The sequence below is a fragment of the Corvus kubaryi genome, unplaced genomic scaffold (assembly GCF_017639235.1).
Source record: "Corvus kubaryi isolate FWS band 111438036 unplaced genomic scaffold, C.kubaryi_AGA036_p1.0 37397, whole genome shotgun sequence".
NCBI classification, from domain to species: domain Eukaryota; kingdom Metazoa; phylum Chordata; class Aves; order Passeriformes; family Corvidae; genus Corvus; species Corvus kubaryi.
The window spans coordinates 7,810,198-7,834,255 of record NW_024581136.1 but is presented as its reverse complement, the minus strand read 5'-3'; the positions used below and the strand labels follow the sequence as shown (position 1 = coordinate 7,834,255).

At 42.2% G+C, this 24,058-nt stretch overlaps 1 protein-coding gene across 3 annotated transcripts in view; it reads left to right on the top strand.

Moving 5' to 3' along the window:
* Positions 1-192: 192 nt before the first annotated feature.
* The window catches only part of PLOD2 (procollagen-lysine,2-oxoglutarate 5-dioxygenase 2), a 48,797-nt gene continuing 24,931 nt past the window's right edge, over positions 193-24,058 (top strand). Inside the window, exons 1-5 of one of the 3 annotated variants that reach the window (XM_042042693.1) lie at positions 193-493; positions 14,431-14,522; positions 15,971-16,107; positions 21,692-21,855; positions 22,979-23,091. In XM_042042693.1, the coding sequence (XP_041898627.1) occupies positions 400-493; positions 14,431-14,522; positions 15,971-16,107; positions 21,692-21,855; positions 22,979-23,091 (600 nt within the window). In that variant the 5' untranslated portion in view covers positions 193-399. The remainder of the gene's footprint in view (positions 494-14,430; positions 14,523-15,970; positions 16,108-21,691; positions 21,856-22,978; positions 23,092-24,058) is intronic. The other 2 variants (XM_042042691.1, XM_042042692.1) reach the window with 2 other exon arrangements.

Genomic DNA, 24,058 nt, shown 5'->3' with positions numbered 1-24,058 from the left:
CCCCGCGGCCCCATCCCCGCGGCCCCATCCCCGCGGCCCCATCCCCGCGGCCCCATCCCCGCGGCCCCATCCCCGCGGCCCCGCCTGTGCAGCGCCGCACCCGCGGCGGCGGGGCCGAGGCGGGGCTTGGCCGCTCGCCCCTCCCCGGCGGCAGCGGCTCCGTGCGCCGGCAGCGGCTCCTGTTGCGCCGCCGGTGCCCTCGCTGCGCCGGCCCGCCCACCGCCGTATAAAGCCCGGCGCGGGGGGAGTGCCCGTGGCTGCTCCCGCCGCGGAGGAGGAGCGGTGTCTGGCCGCCGCGGTCCCCAGGCGCTTTCTCCCCTCTGGTTTTCCACGCCCGCCCCTTTTCCCCGCTGTCGGGGGCCGGTGGCGCGGGCAGGCCGGCGGGTGCGGAGGGCGAAGATGGCGTGGAGCGGCGCCCGGTGGCCGCGGCTGCTGCTGTCGCTGCTGGCCCTGGCGCTGCCGGCGGCGGCGGAGCGGCGCCCCGGCCCCGCAGGTGAGCGCGGTGCGGGCTTTGGGGCGCGGTGCGGGGGTTGGGATGCGGTGGCCGCGCCCGCGGGAGGTGTGTGCGGGCGGCGGGGATGCGCTGCTGGCCGGGCGGCATCGGTCGCTGTGTGCCTGCCGGCTCGGCAACATCCGCCGGGAAGGGAGCGCTGGGACCCGCCGCTTTGCCGGGTTATTTATTTATTTCCCACCGGCCCGTCCCTGCCCCGCACTGTAACGCGGAGCGGCTCGGCGCTGGGGGAAGGGGCCGGGGCAGCGCTCCCCAGGTTGCCGTCGAGACGAACCGCGCAGCTGAAAGTGTCGTAACCCGACCAGGAGTTCATAGATGCCTAATTCCACTTAAGCGAGGGAAAAAAAAAAGAAAAAGGATTCCTTAAGGGGAATTGAGCCTCCTAAACTTTCTTGTTGCCCGCTCTCCCCCCTTTTTCGTCCGTCTCCTCGAGACAAGGTGTTGATGAACACATTTTTCCAGTGCTGGGAAAAGCAATAGCATCAGTCACTGCTTCTCTGAACTTGAGCAACTGCTGATGAGGTTTCGTACTTCGTGCAAAATTCAGCTGGAGACTCCAGTGCCCCTTCCAGCCCCGCAGAGCCTTCCCTGCCTTTCACTCATGTTCTCGAGTGGCTTTTGCTTCAAGGAGCCGGGAGGTGCAAAGAAATTTTATCTTCAGCACGTAAAATAAAGAAATGTGTACAGGAAATTCCCTCAGATACAGGTGTCCAAGCACATGTATGTCCAACAATATGCCAAAACATATTTTTTGCTCTAATACTGTTTAGAGTCTGTACTTCTGATTTTTATTCTAGGCATACAAAGGTATTTCATTCCACTACGTTATTACCACATGAAATCCAAAATAGTTTCATTTCTTGGCTTGTTTTCTCAAGAGTGTAATCAAGTTATTTTTAATATCTAGCTTAATTCCTTCTGGGGTGAACAAGGAGGCTTCTTTATTTGAGAAGCAAGTTTTGTCAGCAAGTTCTAACTTTGATATGAAAACTACTGATTTAGTTGATAAGTAGTGTAAAAAGTTAATCTAAAAAAAGTTGTGTTGGAGAATACCAGAGTCCTCTCAATGAACATCTAGTTTCCAGTTTTCTTAATACTTTGCTACTTTTGGTCATTCAGAGGATTCCTCTGAAGGCTGTGGTGTGGTTGCTGTGTGTTGGAGGGGGTGAGCGTTACCCCTCAGCCTTTGCTGCCTGTCGGAATGCACCCCCCGGGGACAGGTTTGAGCAAAAAGTTGAGCTCCTCTCCCTGTTTTCAGGGCAGCGAGGTTGTAAGTCAGCCTTTGTTGGAAATCAGTTATGGCAAACAGTTATTCTCTCAAACCTATCTATTCAAATAATGGGTTTTTTTAAACTGTGCTCTTGAAGTGTGGGCTGTCAGACTGGTGTAAACTAATAGCTGGCATGGTAAGGATTTTTATTTAATCCTGCTGCTTTTCAAATGTGTGCAAAGCAGAGTCCCTATTCCAGACAGCACTGTATGATTCAGCAACCCAAAAATAGACTGCTCTGTCTATATCAATAATAAAAATGATGCTACACAAATTTCAGTGCAAAAGAACACTGAGAAGTTTATATATAGATGTTAATGCAGGAGGACCTTAATTGTTTTTAATTTAGACATGAGTAGCCTGAGTTGTAGAAATCTCTGCTGAAACCACTCTGAGTAGTTTCTTGACCTCAGACACTGCCTGCTGTGTTACTTGTTTTTATTCCAGTTTTAACCCTTAAATGTTTTCCCCGAGTGTGCGTTGTATTACTTGACGAAGGGCAGACCTTATGGTGCCTCTGTTTCTAGAAATCTGTTCTGTAATTTCTAGTCTCCTGATCCTTTGTGCAATTCGGTGTAAAACAGCAGGTGAAGGCACAATTTACATGTCAGTTTTTAGTGCAGTCCATTAGCGTTGCTTTCTTGAGACAAAAGCTCTAACAAGACTGTCTGGAACCAACTGCCAAGCTGCATCTTTATTTCTCGATAAGACTTTACTCAGAAAGGCTTGGAAAAAGAATTGCAGGAGAGCTGCCTGTTGCTCAGCACTGGTTACAGGGAGCAATCAGTGTGGCTCTGTGGCAAACTGTGTTTGCAGAAATCTCTCTGCGCTCCTTCCCTGGCCGCAGGTTTATGTTTCAGGCAATCACAGAGAAGAGCACTGTTGAGCTCGGGAACACTGGCTTCTGTGTGATGAAGATGCAAAAGTTTCTGTGTTAAAACATCGGTGCTGAAATATTTCCATTGCACGCTGCTTGCAGATTGCTTATTGTGACACACAGAAAGTCAGTGGAAACAACTTTTGTCATTGTATGAGAAGCCAGCACTCTCTTGGCAGCAGATGTAAATGATGTTCTCACCTAGGATGTTTTATCAATCAGCTGTTTGCATGGGAAATGACTTTGCAGCCTTTGAGTCTGTTCCCCAGAGTGGCAGTGGGGACTTGGCCGGAGCCATGCTGAGGCATTTGGGCCCAGCTTGTAATGGTGGCAGTGGGGCGGGGTTTGAGGTGGGCTCCATGGTTTGTTGCTGTCTGTGTGCTCCCAAAGTGGGAGGGGTGGCTTGGGGTGCTCCAGCAGTGTGGGTGGCTTCCCAGAGCAGCCGGGCTGGGAGGTGTGGCAGCTCAGCTGTCTGTAGAGCACTCTGAGCCCCTGGGCTTTCCTCCACCCCAGTGTCCCTCAAGTGCTGGTCACAAATGCTTCAGGCAGTAATTGCTGGCTGGTCTAGCTCTGCAAGGACTCACTTTGGGATACAGCATGTACTGCTGCAATTTCTGTTAATTTGGGCTGAGACTAAATGGTCTGAGTGACAGCGATCGATAGGCCTTTCCTTCTGGGTCACCTGTGGTGCGCAAACAAGAAAATTAAGTCATTCAACCATCCTGACATACTTATTAGAAGTACTGACAGACTCGGCATGCTTGGTGGAAGAGAGGCCATAAGGCCAGCGCTCTGTGCCTGCCTCTGTCTCTCTGCCCAATTTTCTGTCTCTTGCCTCTTTACCGGCACTACTTCTGTGTCCTCTTGTCACCGCAGTACCTAAAACTGCTACATAAATCTGTGTTGTGGAAAAACCTCTTCTAGATCTCTTGGGAGTTTTGTGCCTTTTTTGTGAGGACTGTATGAAAAAGCTGCCCCTTAGAGGAGAAGGGTAAAAGCAGAGGGTGATGAACCCAGAACTGACCCTGCAGGAGACAGCTCCTGGGGCTGTCTGGGGCACATCATACATATGCCATCAGTGTGCACCACTTACATGGGAATTACCTACTCATGGAGATATCTTTAGCCTCCAGCTTTGAAATAAATAGTGAATGACAAATGGAACAGTGTGTAGTGGGGGGTGTGGGTGTTTGGAAGTTAGTTAAAAGTAAGCAAACATTGCTGTAGAGGTGCAGAGCAGCAAAGCTGTGCTTTCATCACATATTTTTCCCTTCGAAAATACTCATCCTTGAAGACACCCAAGGTCTGCAGTCTGTGTTCTCTGAAGCACTTGGGTTAGAGGCCACACAGTGCCAGTCTCTGTGGCAAAATTTAAAAAAAAAAAAAAAAGTAGATTTGTTTGGTCTGGCTTTTCTTTCTTTTCGTAGGTGGAGGGAATAATTAAGATGTGGAAGTACACCACAGGGTAGGATGTGACATTGCTTCTCTCCGTGATATACAGTAGGGTTACTGCAACTTTGACTGTAAAATGCATTTCTAATTAAAGCAAGGAGAAGTAAAACAGTTGTGACCTTTATCATCAATATTGGATGCTGTAAATTGCACTGAAAAGGCTTAGTGGAATGACCACCGTGTTTATCTGAGCCAGGGGTGGTTTGTGTGAAATGCATTTCTGTCAAGGATCTAAACTAACATTATTTCTCAGGGTTTTCTTTAGGTTGGTGACATATTCTGGAGAGTCATAATTTGTGTGCAAGTTTTTAGCTTGTTCCCTCACTGCTGCTTACTTAAGCACAAGTGACTTTGTCTTTTCATAAGGAAGTGTTTAGTTTGTCTGTTGAATTAGCACTATCACTGTGTAATCAAAAGCAATGTCTTTCCATTTGTGTAGAGCTGCCAGTCTGGATTACAAATTACTTGACATGCTGCTCAAGTGAACTCCCTTGTCATGGGGAGTAAGTATGGTCACAGAAAGGGTGTTTTCATTTATAATGTTAATTTCTTTTAGTTTTTGAAGGACCAGTTGCAAACAGGTTGAAAAGTGAAGAATATTTTTGATCCCTCTTAATTTAAACAGTAGCAGGGCTCTTCCAGCACAAAGCACAGCTTGACCAAACAGTTTACAGCAGGATTGTGTCTCGTGTGGTGATGTAGCTCTAGGGAATAAATGATGCTTAACTATCAGGGAATACAAGCTTGCAGTCACAGCCTGACACTACAAGTAGCTTTAGGATTTAGAGAACTACTTCTAGATCTTTCCTTAAGGCAAATTTGGTTTTAAAAATGTGGATTATACTGGTGATAAGGAGACTAAATACATAAAGTTGCAGTTTTATCCCATATATCTGTTCTTGTAATGAAAGAGCAAGTACATTTTTTAAAGCTGCAGTATTTGTAATTAATGGAAACTAACTATAAGGAAACAAAGACAAAAAAATGCTAAACAAAAATAGGCTTGTCATTTAAGTGCCACTCCTTTGAGAACGAATTCTGTACCTATGGGTCTGTGTTAGTGTGCTGAATGAGCCCATTCTTGCTGAAATCAGCTGTGCAGAAACTAATCAGTATCTGATGGTGTTGCTCTTTAATTTTTTTTACCTTGTTTTTCAAAAAAAAGTAAAAATAGATGGTTTGGTTTTTTTAGTTCATATGAAACTTTGATATGGTGTCTTTGTAAGCACTTTGCTTAATTATGTGTTACATCACTGTAAAGCCATTGTACATGTGTTGGATCAGAACCAGACCCATAACTTTAGTTCCTGAAGTTGCTGGGTGAAATGTATGGTGCTAAAAGATCTTTAAATATACATCATACGTGACATGTCATGGTGTCTTGTGTCACAAGTAGGACAGAAGTTTTTATTTCATGATTTGAAAGACTGAGTTGCACAAGACAGGGCACAAGTGTGGAGTTTAAATTTCTTGTTCACACAGGAGAGGGAATTTTGAAAAATATGGGATTTCTTTTTATTTCTGGAGTAGTGTCACTTGTGTTTGTGTGAAGAATTTTACATGTCCCATATTCGGACATAGGGCCAGATGTGAAACTGTGGGCAGCTTTTTCAAATGAACTGACTGATCTGGGTGGTAGCATCTGCTTACAACATGAACTGCAGTGCAGGCACGAAGGACAGCAAAGGGAAGCTGTGGGTCTTCAGGATGGTCCCACATCCAGCTTCAATTTCTCTTTCTTTTTTTTTTTTTTATTAAAGACTAGTCTAAGGAGAAACCACTATTGCACATCTTAACTGCTGAGTTTCACTGATGGATTGATTAACTGTCAAAAAATTGACTTTAACCGTGCCTGATTCTGTGTGTGACTGCTTCTGTTTAAACAGCTGGATTTGTTAAACAACAGCCTAAGAAGAAGCATGCTCTTCTCCAGATACATATTTATGAGAGAGACAAGAGAGGGCAAGGCTACAAAAAGGCAGAAGCTGAGTAAACTTCTCACTTAGCCAGCTGATGCTAATTGTGTCCTGCTCTCAGCTGCACAGCTCTGATGACAGTTTATAGCAGAGCTGTCCAAGCCATGCGTTCAAACAAGACACGACCTGTGCCATGACTCCATCCTCTCCACTCTCAAGATTCTTGTGGTTTGATTTCTATCTGGGCACCCATAAACAGCTGTAACCTGATCTGTTTCCCATTTGTCAGGAAGTTAGGCAGCTAGGAGTTCCTTCATGCATGGCAATGATGTCATTTACAAACGGTCGATTTAAATTTTTTTCTTAGTTTGGGAACTAAGGAACACTCTTATCTTTGCTTTACCACGGAATAACTGACTCAGTACATAGGGTCTCATCCAAGTCCTCTGAAGCTGATGGAAAAACACTTTACTGCTGCTTGTATTCGGCTTTGTTCAACTATCAAAACAAGGAAATCTTGCATTAGAGTGAGTGCAGGCCTGAGCACTGGCCAGTGCTGCACTCGGGGCTGATGTGCGTGATTGATGAGTGTGCATACAGTTCTTAATGAGCTCTTGTTGACTGTGTATTCAATACTACTAAATTCAAAGAAAGTAAGTTAAGAGCTGAGACATAATCGGCTTTCAAATGCTTCCTGAAATCAGTTGTATATCGGGAGTACCTGCTAATCTTGGAAAGTGTATGTAGGTATGGATAAACATACACAGAAAGAGTTGTGATTTGTGGGTCATGAGTTTTTATTTAACTGGGTTTGAGCTGGCTCTGTTCAACATTTGATCATTTTACTGTAACTGTTTTAGATGCTGTATCAGTGTGACATCAGAAATGATGTGATAAAAGACAGCAGTGAGCAGCAGCTCTGCACACTCGCCATTTGAGTCAGTCTGCATGGAAGAGGAAAATGCCTGTTCACACCACTGCATGCTGTGAATTAAAGCCTGAAGGAATTTCAGTTCGTAGGAAAAAAAGAATTTTAGTGTCCTGTCCAGGGGCTGTGTGTTAGCATGTGCTAATCTAACATAGATTCTATACTGTGAGAAAATTCAGAGCCACTCTTGCTTAATGTATGGCTGTGTTTCTGCTAACTTAGCTTCTTTATTCCTTTAAAACACGTGAGAAGAGGGAGAACCCTGCAACAGGAAGCATGTACAGGCTGAGGAAGTTGGAACAGTACCAGGTTTTTGAAAGTAATTGAAAGTGGGAAATAATACTTTCTGTATTTCTTTCCCTAGAGAGCTCCTGAAAGCTTCCTGCCTTTATTAGGTCTGTTCCCTGGCTTGGGACAGTGCTGGCAGCTTTGATATCTATAGCTATTGCTCTGTAACTTCAGCAAGGTTTACGAATAACGTGGAAGAGCATAGGAAGAATTATCCACAGACAGCCCATGCATGGAGTGATCCTGATAACTGTAAATGCCAGTTGTGGTTGTAAACTGTTTGCAACAGCTTAAAGACAGAAGCATATTTTTTTTCCTGGAGATTGGACCAATATAAAGATCAGGTGGTAGCAGAGGTGATACTTGTCTGCCTCCATTAGTTCTGCAAAAATGTTATACCATCCCAGAAAGATGTCTACAAATCTGTTAATAGCTGGCCAAGAAGAATCTCGTAAGTTTTTGGAAATTACATAAATAATGTTTGTGTTACTCTCTGTATTTTGCAGTGACATGTATGTATTGAAGTGCAGTGATTAAAGGAAGGTTTGTGATACAGAGGAAGACAGATCAAACTGAGGTCTGTACAGTAAGGTCTGCTTCTTCAAATTCTGGCCCTTGAAGGCCTTGATTCTTAGAAAACCTCTCTCAGTCAAGAATTGTATTGGTATAGAAAATCAGTATGTACTATGTGTTTGGCAGTCCATGACTGCTCTTAATTTGCTATCTGTTAATTCTAATTTCATCTTTTATTTTCACTTGTACCACTTTCTGATCTTTCATGAGTTTTTAAAGCATATTTTTTTCCCATCCAAGGATCATTTTTAGCATCAATCCAACCATGCTATTGAACTGCAGAGAATCCAATCTTGCTATGTGATCATGGCTGTGGTTAGTGGGACTTTGAAACCAGTCTGTGTCTCTGGGAAGCAGTGAAGTGTGGGATGAGTGGAGGCATGCAGCAACGTTCTGTGCAGAGCGGAAGATGACTGTATTGTATAAAGATCAGATAAAAAAAACTTTAGGACTCCCAAGTATGAAGTAGTATTGTTTCATGCCCCAGTCATCTTTCCCCCTCCTGCAGTGTAATGCACATTTATTTCCTGAGAAAAGAAGATGACCGTGTTTGCTATTTCAGCACATTGTTGTGTTTCTAAAGAATCCTAGGGGGAAAATAAACAGCTGTCAGATGGCTCTGCGCTTTCTCTCTTTATGCCAAAAGTTTTATTGGACCAGAAACTCTTCTGGTGGCTTACTACTTTACTTGAGCATACGTACGTCATAAGCTCTCACTGGATGTGTATATGCATACATACATATATAAATGTTTAAAACTTGTGTTTTTCTCATTGTGTACTTGAGGTCTTTGTTTGCTGCTGGATTACATTAACCAAAACATGTCTGTAGGTATAACTTACAATCATGGCTACATTTTAAATGATGGGTTTTTCCCATCTCCAGCTGTTTGACATATTTTCAGAGTATGCAGATTTTCAAATATTTTATTTGACACAGAACCTTAAGTTTAGTCAATAACTCCTATTCATAGTAGAAAATCCAAATTTTTTTTGAGGAGTCTAATATTGCCTTTGTGAGTGATAAGTGGAAGATTGTGTTGTGTTAAAAGATCCGGATTTTGAAAGTGCTCTTTGGTATTTTAGTTGTCTTAATGGTTCTTTGGATTACTGTTTCGAGCAGCTCGGGGTGGAATATAATTTGCAAACAGGAAAGTAGGCTGTTTTATGTAGATACTAGAATATGGATAAAAATGTATTACAAGTACCAAACATCATTTGTTTACCATTATAAGCCACTAGTTTTAAAGACAGAGATAGATTTTAATGTCATAATGTGGTACCACAAAGAGACGTCCTTTGATCTTCCAGCTCACTTCCACTCCAGAGAAGTCTGTAGTACTTGAATCCAAGGACTAAATGTCAGCTTCCGTGTGGCTGTGAGCAGTATCCTCAGTTTTGGCTGCTCTGAAGCTACTATACTAGTGCCCACAACCCCTGGTAGAAATTATGTAGTAATCTCTGTGAGTGTTCATTCAAGATAAACAAGAACCATGTGGGCGTGTGAGGAATGACTGTAGTTCCTTGCATGCTTCTTTGCCAGGATACAGGGAGAAAGGTCACTGCTACTTAAAGCAGTCCTGCCATGGCAATTCCTGGCTGAGACCTTGCCAGGCAATTCACTGAAGACAAAGGCTCTGGTTTATTGATCTTCTTTCTGGAAATAGACATTTATGATGCAGTCAGATCCCCGAAGGTAGCAGGAAAAAAAAAAAAAAAAGAGTAGAAGAGTGAGTTGTTTTGATAAACTTTCGCTGGATTTCCTAATGTGCTGCATGTGTTCCATGTGTGGTGTTGTCTTTCACAACTTGTGTTGTGATATTAGAGGGTTTCTAATTTGCATGTAAAAATGAATTCTGTTTGTCACTGGATATACTTTTCTTGGCTAAATGCATGCCCTCTCAGGCTTGTTTTCAAAACAGAACAGCTGTTTTGTGGGTGTAACTACTGGAAATCTGTCTGGCACAATTTCATCCTAGTAACTGAACGCATACCTGGCATGGAGCTCTTGGGAGATTTTTTTCATGCTTTCCTGTTGAACTTCAGTATAGGGTTTACATTTCCTTTTTACACAAACTGACTTGTGGAAATAAATGCCAAGCTCAGCAATCCCCTCCAGTGACTGCCAAGGTGCCTCTGGCCGGCTGTGTGCAGGGGAGCTGACAGCTGTACCCTCTGTGGCATCTCAGTAGCCTGTGAGTGGGGAGGAGTGGGACCACCTGCTGTGTTCTTGGTCTCATGGAGATTTGCACTTTGAGGATGCTGTTCCTCTTGGAAGACACTCCCAAGATTGTATTTTCCCTGTGTGGGGGGGATAGTCAGCCTTAAACTGTAGAGCTCAAGCCTGTGTGTAAGATCACACAGCAGAGCTCCTTAGGGCGGACGCCTCAGTGGAGGGTAGGAGCTTGTGGAGTGGGTAGTGAAGCCGGAGCAGTGTCCAGCTGCAGCTGGAATTCTTTGTGGGGTTTTTGCTGTGCTCTCACTGAGGAGTACCAGGCCACAGTGGTAGCTTTGGGTCTGAGTAATTGCAGCCATCCTTTCACAGCCGTGCCTGGGTCTTCATTGCACAGCTGGAGACTGGGATACTGCTGGGGGCTCCGGGCACTCACTCAACCTCTCTGTGCAGGGAGGGTTCTGGTGCAGCCCTGAACCTCTGCACCCACAGGACTTGTCCTGGGCTCAAACCTGCTCTGCACAGCAGAGGGACACTGTGGGTTGCAGCAGCTGAAATAGCTGAGCACATCCTGAAATGGAAATGACACTTGGATAAACTTACTCCCTTGGAAGTGCTGTACTTCACATTGACACTCCTGATCATGAAAGTCACTTTGGCTTCACGTTGCTAAGCACAAATGGGATAAGTGTTCCAAGAGGTTGTTGTACCTAAATGCAGTGGGCAAGGAATAGATTTTTCAAAGTGAATGAAGTTTAAAAGGTTGAAAGGAAATTAGCAGAAGTATTTAGTGGTCGGAAGCCTTTTCTTCTCTCACTTCCCCTGGAAGAAACAAGCATCTCGCATGCTACATTTAGTGGAAGCCTGCCAGTGAAGCTGTGCAAGTTGTCCCATCTAAATATGGGAATTAGATTAATATTTTTTATTAGCTGGAGGAGAATGGTTCTGCTTTCCTTATTTGGTTAATAATACCCTCTATAATGTGCCAAGATAACTATCATTTAAAGCACTTTGCATTGTTTCTCCATATATACTATGTATAGAATAAAAGCGTGTTTCTCTGCTCTTTGGTCAGATACAGCTTACTTAAAAAAAACAAAAACAAACCACCCCACAAAACAAACAAACCAAAACAACAACAAAAAAAAGAGGCCCCAGCAAAGACTAAGTAATCTATAATGAAACTTTAATTCTAAAGGGACTTCAAATGCTATAATTACTCTTCTGCTGCACTTAAAAATTGTTTAAGTACCAACTGCACTTAAAATTGTCAGTGATGCAACAAAGACATGAAATAAAACCTTTTAAACTTTATCTCTAATTAAAAAAAAAATAAACAAGGGCCATGGGTAAGCATGTTAAAAAGAAAACATTTCCAGTGTAAATAGTACCTTTAAAATAGCTTTCTTTTGTTCTGTGGCTGTTTGCAAACCCGACTCAGGCTGCCTGTTTAGATTGCTTCATTGTCCATTGGTGCAGTACAAGGTCTTTTGCCATTTCATGTCAATATAAACTACATTATTTTTCTGCTCAGCTTTCTTCATTTTGTATAGTTCAGGTTGAAATCCCGTAGGATTTGGCACATTTTTCTCTTTTCTCCCATTCCACAAAAGTCAAGTAACATACCAGACTCCATAGTGAATCTTGAAACACATGAATAATGTGTATTCCATTAAAAGAGTAACAATATCCCATAAGGAACAGTAGATTATTTTTTGCTTGCCAAACTGTACTTGTATGTTACTTTAATACTTTCTTTGACTTAGTAACTGTGGAATGAATCTGATGCAGCCCACATTTTGTCATTTACATCGTTGTTAAGTACAGATTTTTGAAATCTTGTTGTTAGCATTTCTTAGCAATGTGTAGGTGTGAAATATGCCCACTTCAAACCAAAGTCCATGGTTATAGTCAGTGATCTGGTCACCTAGGAAACTTTTAACAATGGATTTGGTTGGCGTGATGATGCAGTTCTGGTATGATCAGAGTTTTCCAGTTCCCTGTAATTTGAAAATGTAGTGCCTTAACAAAAAAATAGTCATAATTTCCTTTATAGAGGAAAACCCTCCTCTGTCCTCAGTCCTGTTTTAGTCATAGTCTAAGACATAATGTTCTTTATTCATTTTGTGGCGACCTCAGTAGAATTACTTGAAATTGCATGATCTTTAGAATAAACTCTTTGGAAGGTATTGAACATTATTGCTCTGTTTGTGTCTCTGTGAGTCAGTGTGAATTCATTTCACTGTGAGGTCCTCCTGGCCTTTTGAGATGTACTTGGGGGATTTTCTTCTGATTCTTCCTTACAAAAGTCTGCTAGCACTTCAGGGGGAAAAAGGTGGAGCAATTAATCTTCCAAATCTGTCTTTCCAAAATTTTGGATGCTAAAGTTGAGTTGATGGAAGCATTTACAGTATTTCCAGTTTCTTCTTTGTTGTGTATTGTGTTGCAGGAGTGTCAGTCTGGTTTGGTAGAGCCAGCAGTTAAAGTTGTCTCTAGGACTGTTGAGGAAAAGGATTATCTGCTGTGCCCGTTCACAGACATGCCTCCCACACACAGCCCAGCCAAAAAAAAAAAAAAAAAGAAAAAGCAATAGCAGGATGTGAGAGAAATCCACAAAATTGTGTGTCGTGGGGAGGGCAGGTAGAAGTGGCTGTAGCTGAGGAATTTGGGCAGTGTCAGATAAAATTGTAGGAGCCCTGCTCAAAACACAGATTTTTTGTGGTGTAGGTACTGGGCACAGGATGCTGTCACTGCTTAAAGGTTACATCTGTTCAAGGAGTGGCTAGGGAAGAGCAAGGTCACAAAGCAGATCAGGTGTTCTGGAATTTGCAGAAATACCACCTAAGACAGGAACACCCTTAAATTGAGACCAGTAGAAAAAGCAGAGAAAGTATCCTATGTATTTGTCTCATCCCTGCTCTTCCTCATGTACGCCGGTACAGCTGCTATTGAGGATGGAGTAGCCAGAGCACTGTCTGACCTGGCAGGATGTTCTGGAACTGACCTGTTGGCTGAGTCTAAGCTGTATTTCGGCAGAAACCGTATGGGTGCCACCTGAGACTGGTCTGCAGAGTTTGTCTGCTGTGGCTACTTCCGACAGACTTGAATTTCATTAGAACAAGGGGGTTTATGTTTCTCTACAAACTATGTCTGTACTCTGACAGGTATTTTTGCCTGAGCCAATACACTTGAAGTGTTGGCTGCAGAGCATTGCGTGAGTAACTTGCAAGGTGCATTTCTTCTACAAAGTGGGAACTGGGTCATCACCTTTTGTGTTAACTTTTGCTGGTGTCACATAAAACAAAATGGCAAGTGGTAAGTGGTTTGAATACACTCAGGATGGTGTCTGAGGGCTGCTAAGCCTGTGGTGGTGGACAAAGCTGAATAGTTAATAGGAATGTTTTCCATAGCAGACACTTCTAGCACATGTTACTGGACTGAGGAAGATAAATCCAGAGGATGTTTTTTTGGCAAGTAATGCAGTAGCGGGCACTGTGTCTGGAATACTCATCATAGGTGATTAATTTTATTTTATTATAAGGATTGATCTCATGGGCTCTGTTTAGAGGGTAGCTGTTGCTTGAACTTGGGCTGAATTGGGGACATGCAGTGTATTCTAGCATCCACACTGGTCTGATTAAACACTTGATTTTAGATAGGGGTAGTATCCTTCTCATAGCTTCAAAGTATTTAGTTTGATTATGCAGCATATTGCATAGGGTTCTAAATGTTGTTCAGTAGTTTAATTGGGAAGCTATTTAGTGGGAATTCATGACCCCATTTGAACTGTGTTAAAAGTTCTGGAATGTGAAGAGGAAATTGGTTGCATGGCCACTTGCCTGTGTGCAGTAAGGGGGCAAAATTAGCAGTGCTGTAATATACATATGCTCCAAATAAAAAACCAACCAAGCAAACTCCTTGCTCTTTCGTCTCTGCCCAAGGACTTAAAAGCACTAAATGCTGTTTGTTGAGGGGCTGGTTTCAATGGTTGGGGGTTTTGGACTTATTTTCATGAAGAATATGCACTGTTGGCTTTCAGGGGAGCTACTGGGGTTGGGTAAAGTTCTCTTAGCACCACTCAGTCCTGTGGTAAGAGGTAACAGGATTGTATCAGACTGAAAAGTAGTAAGGTATTTTTGTTTTGAAGACTTCTTCCTGTCCAGTAGTCATACTAGCTTTGTTTTTGTGAACTAGTTGTTTACAGAGTAGTTAGACTTACTTGCTTCCTCTTTCAGAGGATAATTTTAAGTACAGCACCTTGTCCATAGCAGTTGTTGTTTGCTAATGTCTCACACCTATACTATGACAGTGTGTTTGCCTCCTCTCTTTGAATGAGACACAGAAAGTCATAAAGCCCCCAGTCTAGTGCTGTTCATTGCATTTTTTGATATAAACTGTGCCCTGAAAGCATATTAATACATTTTCCTTCTTTTTCTTCCTCAGATAAACTACTAGTCTTTACTGTAGCAACTAAAGAAACCGATGGCTTTCACCGTTTCATGCAAACTGCAAAGCATTTCAACTACACAGTAAAGGTATTGTGTGTTTTGTACCAAGTATTTGTACTGTCCATGGTGTAAAACAGAACCAGTAAATGGTAGCTGACTTTGCCTTAGCTTCCTTGTGTGCTGGGACAGAGGGAAACACCAGCAGAGCTGCGGTGTGGGTAGGGCACTTGCTGCTCTCCCTGTTGCGTACCTGCTGATTCCCCTCTGAACCACCATGGGAGGGAGGTGCTTCCACTGCCATAGGAGCTATCATGGTCAGCATTGCATCCTCCTCACTGACAGGTTCTGTCATATTTTATCACAAAGCCTTGTTTTTCAGTGTGGCCGATTTCATCTGCATGACTACTTCTGGGAGCTCTACTGCACTCCAGAACTTTCTATCCCTTTCCTTAAGCAAGGCTGGAACGCTGCTGCAAGGCAGGAGCGAGGGTCACAGCTGAAAACTTCACTGTGTTTCCCAGGAACCCGTAATTTCTGAGAGGACAATGCATGTTGTCATTCTTGCCAGCCTTTTCTGCCTTGCTTCACGCCTCCATATGACACGTACTTCAGCTGGCCTCTGCATGACCTTGGGAAAAAGGGAGGGCACTAACCTTCTAAACTTTCCCCACAAATTGGTTCTGCCAAGAGAAAATCCAGGAATTCAGATGCTGTTATGAAATTTTTCTGCTTACTTACCACAGTGCCTGCACTATAAATAGGAAATTTTTTGGGTCTTTTGACTTCTACCACTGAATTTGGAGGACTGAGAAGACCTTTCCTAATATGATAAAGCTGTACTAAAGCACCTGAGCAGCCTGAGCTCTGGATACAACTTCTAGCTTTGCAGATTTGTCCAAAACATCATGCAATGTAGTTCTTCCAGGCTTTATGCGTTCCAAAAACATTATGTTCAAAACACATAAAAAGCTTATTTTTTTCCTTTCCTTTTTTGACATATAATCTTCTATAGTGCTTGGCTGGGAAGGAGTTTTATGTTTAGCTGAGTTTTAGCAGTGAGCTGTGTACTGGGAAACCTATCCTTTCCTTTCTGTACAAAAGGATTGAAGCTTGCAATTTTAATTAGTTACACCTTGATCCACCAAGGTCTTTTGTGCCTCCTGTTCCTAAAGTGATTTTATTGAATTTTAAAGTTCTCATTTAGAATGTTTTTCAAATGCAAATTTTGGAACAATCCTTAGCTTTTTTTTTCTATTTTTTTTTCTGAAGGAGACACATTTGAGTAAATGGCAGTAGCAGGCAATTGCTTGATTCTTATTTGGTTAAGAAATGTCTCTCTCATGTTTTTGCAATGATGTCATTGTGATGAATGCTGCTTCAGACATGGAAAACTTACGATGCTGGAAGTGCTGGCTTGCTATGCTTTAATGTGTTGCTTCTGCTTTAGCATCTGTTTTCAATAAGGGTCTGCTTTAAAAAAGCCTCATGGGTTTGGGTACTAGCAAGAAGTGCCTTTTTGTTTTTCCTTTTTCCAGGTTCTTGGAAAAGGTGAAGAGTGGAAAGGTGGTGAGCTGCCCAACTCTATTGGCGGAGGGCAGAAAGTTCGACTGCTGAAAGAAGGCATTGGAAGCTATGCTGATCAAGAGGACTTGGTTGTACTGTTTGTTGAATGGTGAGCAAACCTGGCTTCTTGTCTTTATATTTTAGTTTGGGTAGACATGCAAAAGTAGCTGCTGTGACATGCTGAAAGTTGCATGATGCTTTTGTTCCTTGCTGTTTTATTTGAGAGAGTTTGTGTCTTTTTTTCTTCATTCATAAAAATAGATTGCTTTTGGAGCAATTGTTACTTTTTAACAGATTTACAGCTGTAAGAGTTGTTCATAGTTCTGCTGCCTCGAGGGGGTACAAAAATGTTACTGGGAGCTGACAGGCTTTTAGGCAAGCATTTTTCCTCTCCCCGTTCAGCTGCAGTGAGAGCAGGATGTGGCTGCAGGCTGGGAGTGTGGATGGGAGGGGAAGCAAAAGCAGCTCCAGAAGTAAAGTGGCCAGTAGGAACCAGAGGCATTACCTTGTTCCATGAAGTAACAGTGGTATGGAGGAAGCTGGAAAATGGGTCCCTGAGGAAAGCATTTAACAGGAGAACTTCTTTTACATGTTAGCTGAAACAAGAGGCTTGGTGTCAGATGTAGCCTGGTGCCTATATGATCTGTGTGGTGGAAGGATGCAGAGACAGTACTGGTGCAGGTGCCAGATTATAGCTCATAGCACAGCTATGCTTGAACATCCTCCCTGGAGGCCAGATAGGTTTCTCCCTGTCACAGAAAACATGGAGCTTAAACATGTTCAAATCACACTTTCTCCATTGATTCCCTCTGCTCTTCCTCTTATTTTCCTCCTGTGACAACAGCAGGATCAGAGTAGCTCAGAATCCAGCTTGCAGCAGACACCAGACTCTTCCATGCTAATGTTAACTGGAGCAGGGTCACAGGTCTGAAATAATCCCTCAAGGAAGGCGTGGGACTGAGTCTTGAATCAGGGACAGGAAGCTCCAGTTGCAGACAGGCTGCCTTGTAGAGAGGTAGCTGAGTGTGAGCTTGGAGAGGGTCATGTATGAGTTCACCCATGCTGCTGTTACCCAGTCTTGTTGGAATGTCTGCTCCAGAGTTCTCTTTCAGCTTTTAACCTGCTTTATTTATTTAAAATTTGACAGCTGAAGAAATTTAAAGACACTTTTTCAAGGCAGGAGCTTGGCAGAATTTGCACAGCAGACATCATCACAAGGCAAAGTGGCTGGACAGTGGCATATTATGGAAAATTAATTTGTTGTTTTGCATAAGTTAACACTTCAGAAAAGTTGAAGTAGCTTATTAAACTGGTAGCAAATTCAAATATGTTACTCAATTTTCTGTTCCGATTTTACCTCTTGTGATGAGTAAAAGAAATACCTAGAAAGCAAAAAATCTAAATAATTTTCACTAAATTATAAGCATTATAAGGGATGCTTATTATGCTGAATATTTTCTTTGTCTACTTAGGTCTGTAAAAGTAACATCGTTTAGAGGTACACATTCAGTTTTTGAATTTCTTTTCCTATTGACTTGATCAATTTTGTATTTATTAAGTGGAAAAAGTATCTTTCTAGAAGTAAATACATTCATGTTTGTTCATAGCGTTGTCCTACTAATCATAAAGAACTGAAACTTTTAAAGGTTTATTTGAAAGATTTTTTTCTGTACTAAAGCTCAGATGAATCAAACATTTCCCAAATGTTTTCTGCCTACATTGAATTTCTTTGTTTCTGGATTTATTATCCTAATTAATAACTATTTTCTTCCTATATGGTAAAATATGCAAATTTATTATCACATTGGTACCAGGGTCTAGCTCAGATTTTCTCTATCATAATTTACTCTCTGGAGGGGCAGGCTGTCTGCTGGCACGGGTGACAGAGTACAGAGGACCATGTGTGTTGAAGTGCAGAAACTATAATCTTTCTTCCCATGAAAAATCCCAGGATTTAAGCCTCCCAAGTTCCTGAGGTCTGAAATTCCAAGTACATATTTATTTAAAGCTGGTGGAACTGATTCCAGATAGGAGAGAAAAAAAGTTTGCTGATTCTAGCATTATATTTTAATTCTAGTGGGCTTTTTCATTTCCAGAAATCCTGGTTTGCAATTTAAGCATTGATCAATGTAGCAGTAAGTTTGGAAAAGACAAATGTCATGAACTTCCTTTCTTCTTAAAGTGTTTTTTATTATATTCATTGTGAAGCATTTGGAATATTAATCTTGGGGGTGGGGAAAGGAAATGTCTGGTTTGCTTACTGTAACTAGGCAAGTTCTAGGGAACTATTTACTTAAACTTCGTTTCTTGGTTTTTTGTTGTTTGTTTTTTGTTTGTTTGGTTTTTTTGAGCAGTTTGTTATATGGCTCAGAATTCTGGAAATAGTTTGAGCCTCTTCTGTGTACAGCTTGTGCCTGTGTGTAGATAGCAAAATGCCTGCAGATGGAACACTATTTAAATTAGGCTTGTTTTTGCTCGAGCTAACTACCGGTTTATTTTGGACCATTTCAGATTGAACTGGCTAATGGCCAGCGTAGACTGGATAAATTGGTTGGTGCTGTGACTGTTCATCCAGAACTTCCACAGCCATCTCTTTGTATCGTGGAAGAATTTTGAAGCTTCTCAGTTTGTTGTTTGTTTTGTTGTATTCTTTTCAACATTTGTCTGAAACGAAGGGATAATTATATTTTCTATGTATCTCAAAATAGTTAAGGTGTGATCCTGGTGGGGATACAGTCTAAGTGACAAAATAGCTGTGTGGCTGACGTTGCTAGTCACTAGTAGGCACTCTCTCACTCGTATTTTGAGCTCTTAACCTGCAGCTCCAAGAGCAGCAAGTTCTCACTGTTAAAGTTGTGGATGCAAAAATTCCATGGTCAGTTCTAGAGCACCTGGGTCTCCATTGCTGTTTTCCTGTGTTGCTGGGAGTGCAGGGTGCATAGCCAGGATGCTTTGCTGCTGTGAAAGAGGGGGAAGGAGGGGTGGATTCCAGTCCCAAGCATTTGCCATCTGGGAGCTTCAGGAAATGGGATTAGGTTGTGGAAAGTTTCTGGGTTTGGTTTTGTTTTGTTTTTTTTCTTGCTTTCTACTTAATTGGAGGGCTTTATGAAGAATAAATAGAAGAGTATCTGAGCTTTTCCTGGTTGCCAAGGAAGCCTGCTTTTTCCTGCATATATCCACACTCTCTTTTCCCTGTCAAATTTTGAAGTCCTATTTGAAGTAAGTCATTGCATCACCTCTAATAACAGTATAAACTGTCAAGGATACTCCTGGGACCTGTTTTGTGATGGTCTTAGTGGTGTAGACCTGAAGTGAATCCTCCCTTACAGCAGGAGGTGAGGTTTGAATAGGCTGAATGCAATCTGACATAGCAGGCAAACAAGGCAAATGATGCATTTACAGGTGTTCAGAAATTTTCTTTTTGCCTGGAGAGAAAAGTGTGAGCCTCATCAAGCAACTTATGAGGACATTGGCAGCAAGGGGTAGAAGGCTGGTGGAGGTCCTGCTCAGGAAGAGGTGTGGTGACAGCATGTCACATCTTGTCAAAACAGAGAGCCTTGAACATTAATGAAAAATGTGGCTTCATGCTGGATTAATAGTGCTGCATAATATCCATTGCAGTTTAGCAGCTCAGCACTGGGTTTAGGATTATAAACTGTGTTGTGTTAAGTAGCATATCCCTTTCACAAGCAGAGCCTGTGGCTGGCCCAGCATGTTGCTAACTTTGGCTTTCTTTTACAGAATGAGAGTCCTTGGAAGCAATGTTCCAGGGTGTTTGGTTCCTTCCTGTAAGTCATAGCAGCAGCAGCACTAACCTGATCACAGAGGAGAAGCACAGCCTGCCATAAACTATTAAGTTAAAGCCTCAGACAGATCTCTTTTTGTCTGTCTTCAACGTGTCTCCTGTTTCTTGTGTGTTCTACAGGCTCAGTCTGGCATTGAGTCAGGCTACAGAAATTCAGTGGAAAAGGGAGTGAAGTGTATTCCTGTAAATTTGGGCAGAAACAGGCATTTTTTGTGAAACTGGGGAAGGTCCAAAATGTACAATTTTTCATGCGTTCTTCTGCCAAAGTTGCAGAAAAACATAAGTGTTTTCAGAAAACCACGTACTTATATAGACTACATAACATGCTTCCTCTCCAGGGTTCATACTTTGCTTTGTGGTGAAAATCTTTTTTTACATTTGTAAGCCAGCTGTTGTTCAGTTCTCTTAGGCCAATTTCATGAAATCCTCTTTAAAGAAAAGACATCTTGAATAATTTCAGGACTGTAATAAAGGAGTACCATAAGTCAGTAATGCTTGATCTGTTGGCACTGTTGCTGGGTAATACATTGCAATGTTCTGTGTACTGCAGGTGGAGTCCTAGTTAGCTGCTGTCCTGGTTAGCCCAGCTGAAAGGCTTTGCAAGAAAAGTCTTGGTTAAGGTTAGACCTTGGTTTTTGGTAGCTATAATGTTATAAGGGCTGGTGATTTTTAATTTCTAAGGTATGTGTGTAGAGTAAGAATATTCCTGCATTCAGATGAGGGAACTGAAAAGTTGAGATGCTGGCAGTAAAATATTTTGCTGCTTCAGCCAGAGACTAATCTGTGATGTGATTCCAATCTCACTCTGTCATTCCTCATGCTGTATAAAGAGAACCTTGAAGTGGGAGGCATTGGCACAGGTCATCCAGAGAAGTTGTGGATGCCCAATCGCTGGCAAATTCCAAGTTCCAGGCGAGGTTGGATGGGGTTTTGAGCAGACTGGTCTAGTGTGTGGCATCCCTTCCTATGGTGGGGGGATTGGTTTGTTTGCTTGGTTTGGTTGGTTGTGTTCCCAACCCCCTGTGCCCGCCAGGCATTGGTTTAGATTTGGTTCAGCCACAAGAAACCACCAGGCTTGGGATACTCCATTCTTACAGGACCTTCGCCAAACCCTGGCAGGTTTCGTTCTGGTTTGGCACACTGGTGACCTTCGTCTGTGGGTAACAGCCAAAGATGAGCCCTCCACCTTTAGGCCTTTATCCTCAATAGGAATTGAGACTTAAATCTGATCAAGCTGTAAAGGCAAGTGAAGTTTTTCATAAATAGATATTGTGATGCTTTGAGCCTTTAAAGTCTTCAGCATGTTAAAGAGGTTGTAGGAGAAAGATCTATGTATTGTCAAGATGCAATACACTTTTTATGGGCAACTAGACTTCATTGAGATCTAAGTACATTCTTGATAAGGCTTTTCAGAAAAGTCAGGGCTGTTCTGTTTTGGAGCAAGATCTGGATTTTCCCAGTGAAAACTAACCCAAGTCATCTCTCAGTCCACTCTTTCATTTGTTAAGGTTTGATTTCTTTTTTAAAATTTTTATTCTTAAAAACATAAAGAGTTTTCTAAAGGGAAAAAAAGTATTTTTTTACTCAAAATACCTGAAACAGGAAAATCAGTTTCAGGTAGACAAAATCTGAAGAAAAAAGAATGTCCAAAATGTGAAAGGTTAAAAAGCAGGAGGGGAAACTACTTTGGATAAATAGTACTGATCGAAGTTTCTCTCCTAGAAGGGTATAGAATTTTTACACGTTGGTTAAATATGATTTAGTTGAGTCATTTTTCAGAATAAAAGGGCTGTTTGATTTTTAAGTTTGGATAGTCCAATGACTTCTTTTGAACACAGAAACATTAAACTTAAGCTAACCGAATAGATGTATTTTCTTTCCTTTTAAGCTATGATGTTATCTTTGCTGGGGGCCCTGAAGAACTGCTAAAGAAATTTCAGGAAACTAATCATAGAGTGGTGTTTGCAGCAGATGGACTAATTTGGCCAGATAAAAGGCTGGCTGACAAGTATCCTGTTGTCCGGAGTGGAAAACGATTCCTGAACTCAGGAGGCAAGTGTGATCCTCAAATACTTGAACATGACCCACCTCTGTTATCTGTTCTGTGTACTTGTTGTGGGTGGAGCTGTTCCTGAACTCCCCAAGTATAAAATAGAGGACATAGAAATGCTGTCATCTTCCTCCCCTCGAATAGCTCCTCTTCTGTGCTGAGGCATAGTTTTCATTCAAATTTGCAGTGTGTGTTTGGCAATAACTTGCAAAAAGCAGATAAATACAGTAAGGGTCTAGCAAGCAACTGTGTGTGGCAGCGAGATGCTGTGCAAGGATGACCCCATTGCTTCAGAAACAATGCAGAGTACAAGCCCAGGCAAAGCAGCACGGGCTATTTATAGGCACAGTTTAGCCTGGTCGCAGAATTCCCTCACTCAGCTGCTTGTTTTCTGGAGGTCTCTGCACGTGGGGTGGATGTGCTGGCAGCTCTGCCTGGCCTCTCAGCATGGCTTACACAGCTCCTTCTAAAAAGAGTGGTAGCTACTCCTGTTAATCTCAATGATGGATTAATTCTGGGATCCTCCTTCAAATGCTAGCTTGCTAATAATTTTGCACTTGATTAATACATGCACTGATATGGATACTGTGCTCTGTAGCAGCTTTTGAGTGTGTCATTTCTGGGGCACCCTTCTTCAATGTGCAGACCTGGGACTGTCCCTGTTTCTTTCCCTCACCTATGTGCCCTATCTTTTTTATTTTGGTGTATATTGGTTTTGAGTTGGACTTTCACTGGATTTCTGGCAATATTAGATTCAGACATCTCTGCCAGTAAGAAGTGATTGATGAAAATGAAACTTTTGCCACAGATGGGCTTCTTGGGAAAAGTGATAATCTGATATCATGCTTTGGTGTTCTCAGGACTATCCTAGACAGATCAGATGTATTTTTTCCATTAAAATACCATTAGTATAAAAATAACCATTAATTATTAACTTTTTGAAACAGACCTGTTACATACCTCAGGAAGAAGGTATGTAACAATGTAAGAAGGTACTGGGCTTTTGAGCCAAGTTTCATAAATTTCATACTTTACTGGCACCACTCAGAATGAAGCCCCTGATTGGTAGATGTTGGCAGGGTAATGTTTTGTATGGAAATAACCTATGTGTGTGTGATGTTGCAGGATTTATTGGTTATGCTCCATACATAAATCGTATTGTGCAGCAATGGAATCTGCAGGATAATGATGATGACCAGCTGTTTTACACCAAAATCTATGTTGACCCATTGGCAAGGGTAGGTAGTAACTCGCTTTCTCATTTCTTTCTGATTGAAATAACATGCTGCTCCTCATAAAACACTGGGGGATGAAAAGAAAAGGAATGCTGTCTTTTTATACTGGAGTGCCATGTTGACAGTTGTGTTTGTTCTCCTGAGGTTCCTACTGCTGGAATGATGAACAGGCTCACAAAGGGTCATGACTTGATATATTATTTCAGGCTGTCTTCAGACCCAGGCAGGTTGTGCTTCATTGTTAGAAATAACAGCTCTGAGGTATATGATCAGACACATTCATCTCAATGAGGGTACCATGTACTTGGCAGTTTGATGGCCAGAGAATGTGGCATTTTTCCAGGGTGTCACTGAACTACTTGCTGAATCCAGTGTTTTATATTCTGGCTTGCTGCCATTTCAGATCCTGCCTTCAGCTTTTTGTGCAAATATGTTCAATAAAGCTGCATTGTAAATTTTTGGTGAAGACCTCTCTGTGCTCTCCCTTAACAAAGTCCTCTGCTGAATAACACCATTAGAGCATGACAGATGTCGGAGGCATGTCCCTGATGCTGGAAGAAAGAGGGATAAGGAAAGTTAACAATATATTGGTGCAAAAAAGTCTTTAGAAGCTGATATAGCAGGATTTTGAGAAAGATTTTGGTAATTTGTATGGTTAAGGCAGATGCAAAGTTCTTGAGATATATATGTGTTGTTTCTGGCATAATGTAATGGAAAATCAGGTCTGCTTGGATACAGATTCAGAAATAGAGTAGAATATTTCTGTTGGAAGAGACCTACAGTGATCATCTAGTCCAACTGGCTGACCAGTATGGGACTGACCAAAAGCTGAAGTGTGTTACTAAGGTCATTGCCCAAATGCTTTTTAAGCGCTTGACAGGCTTGGAGGTATTGACAACCTCTCTAGGAACTGATCCAGGGTTTGACCACCCTCTTCATGAAAAAATGTTTCCTAATGTCCAGTCTGAAC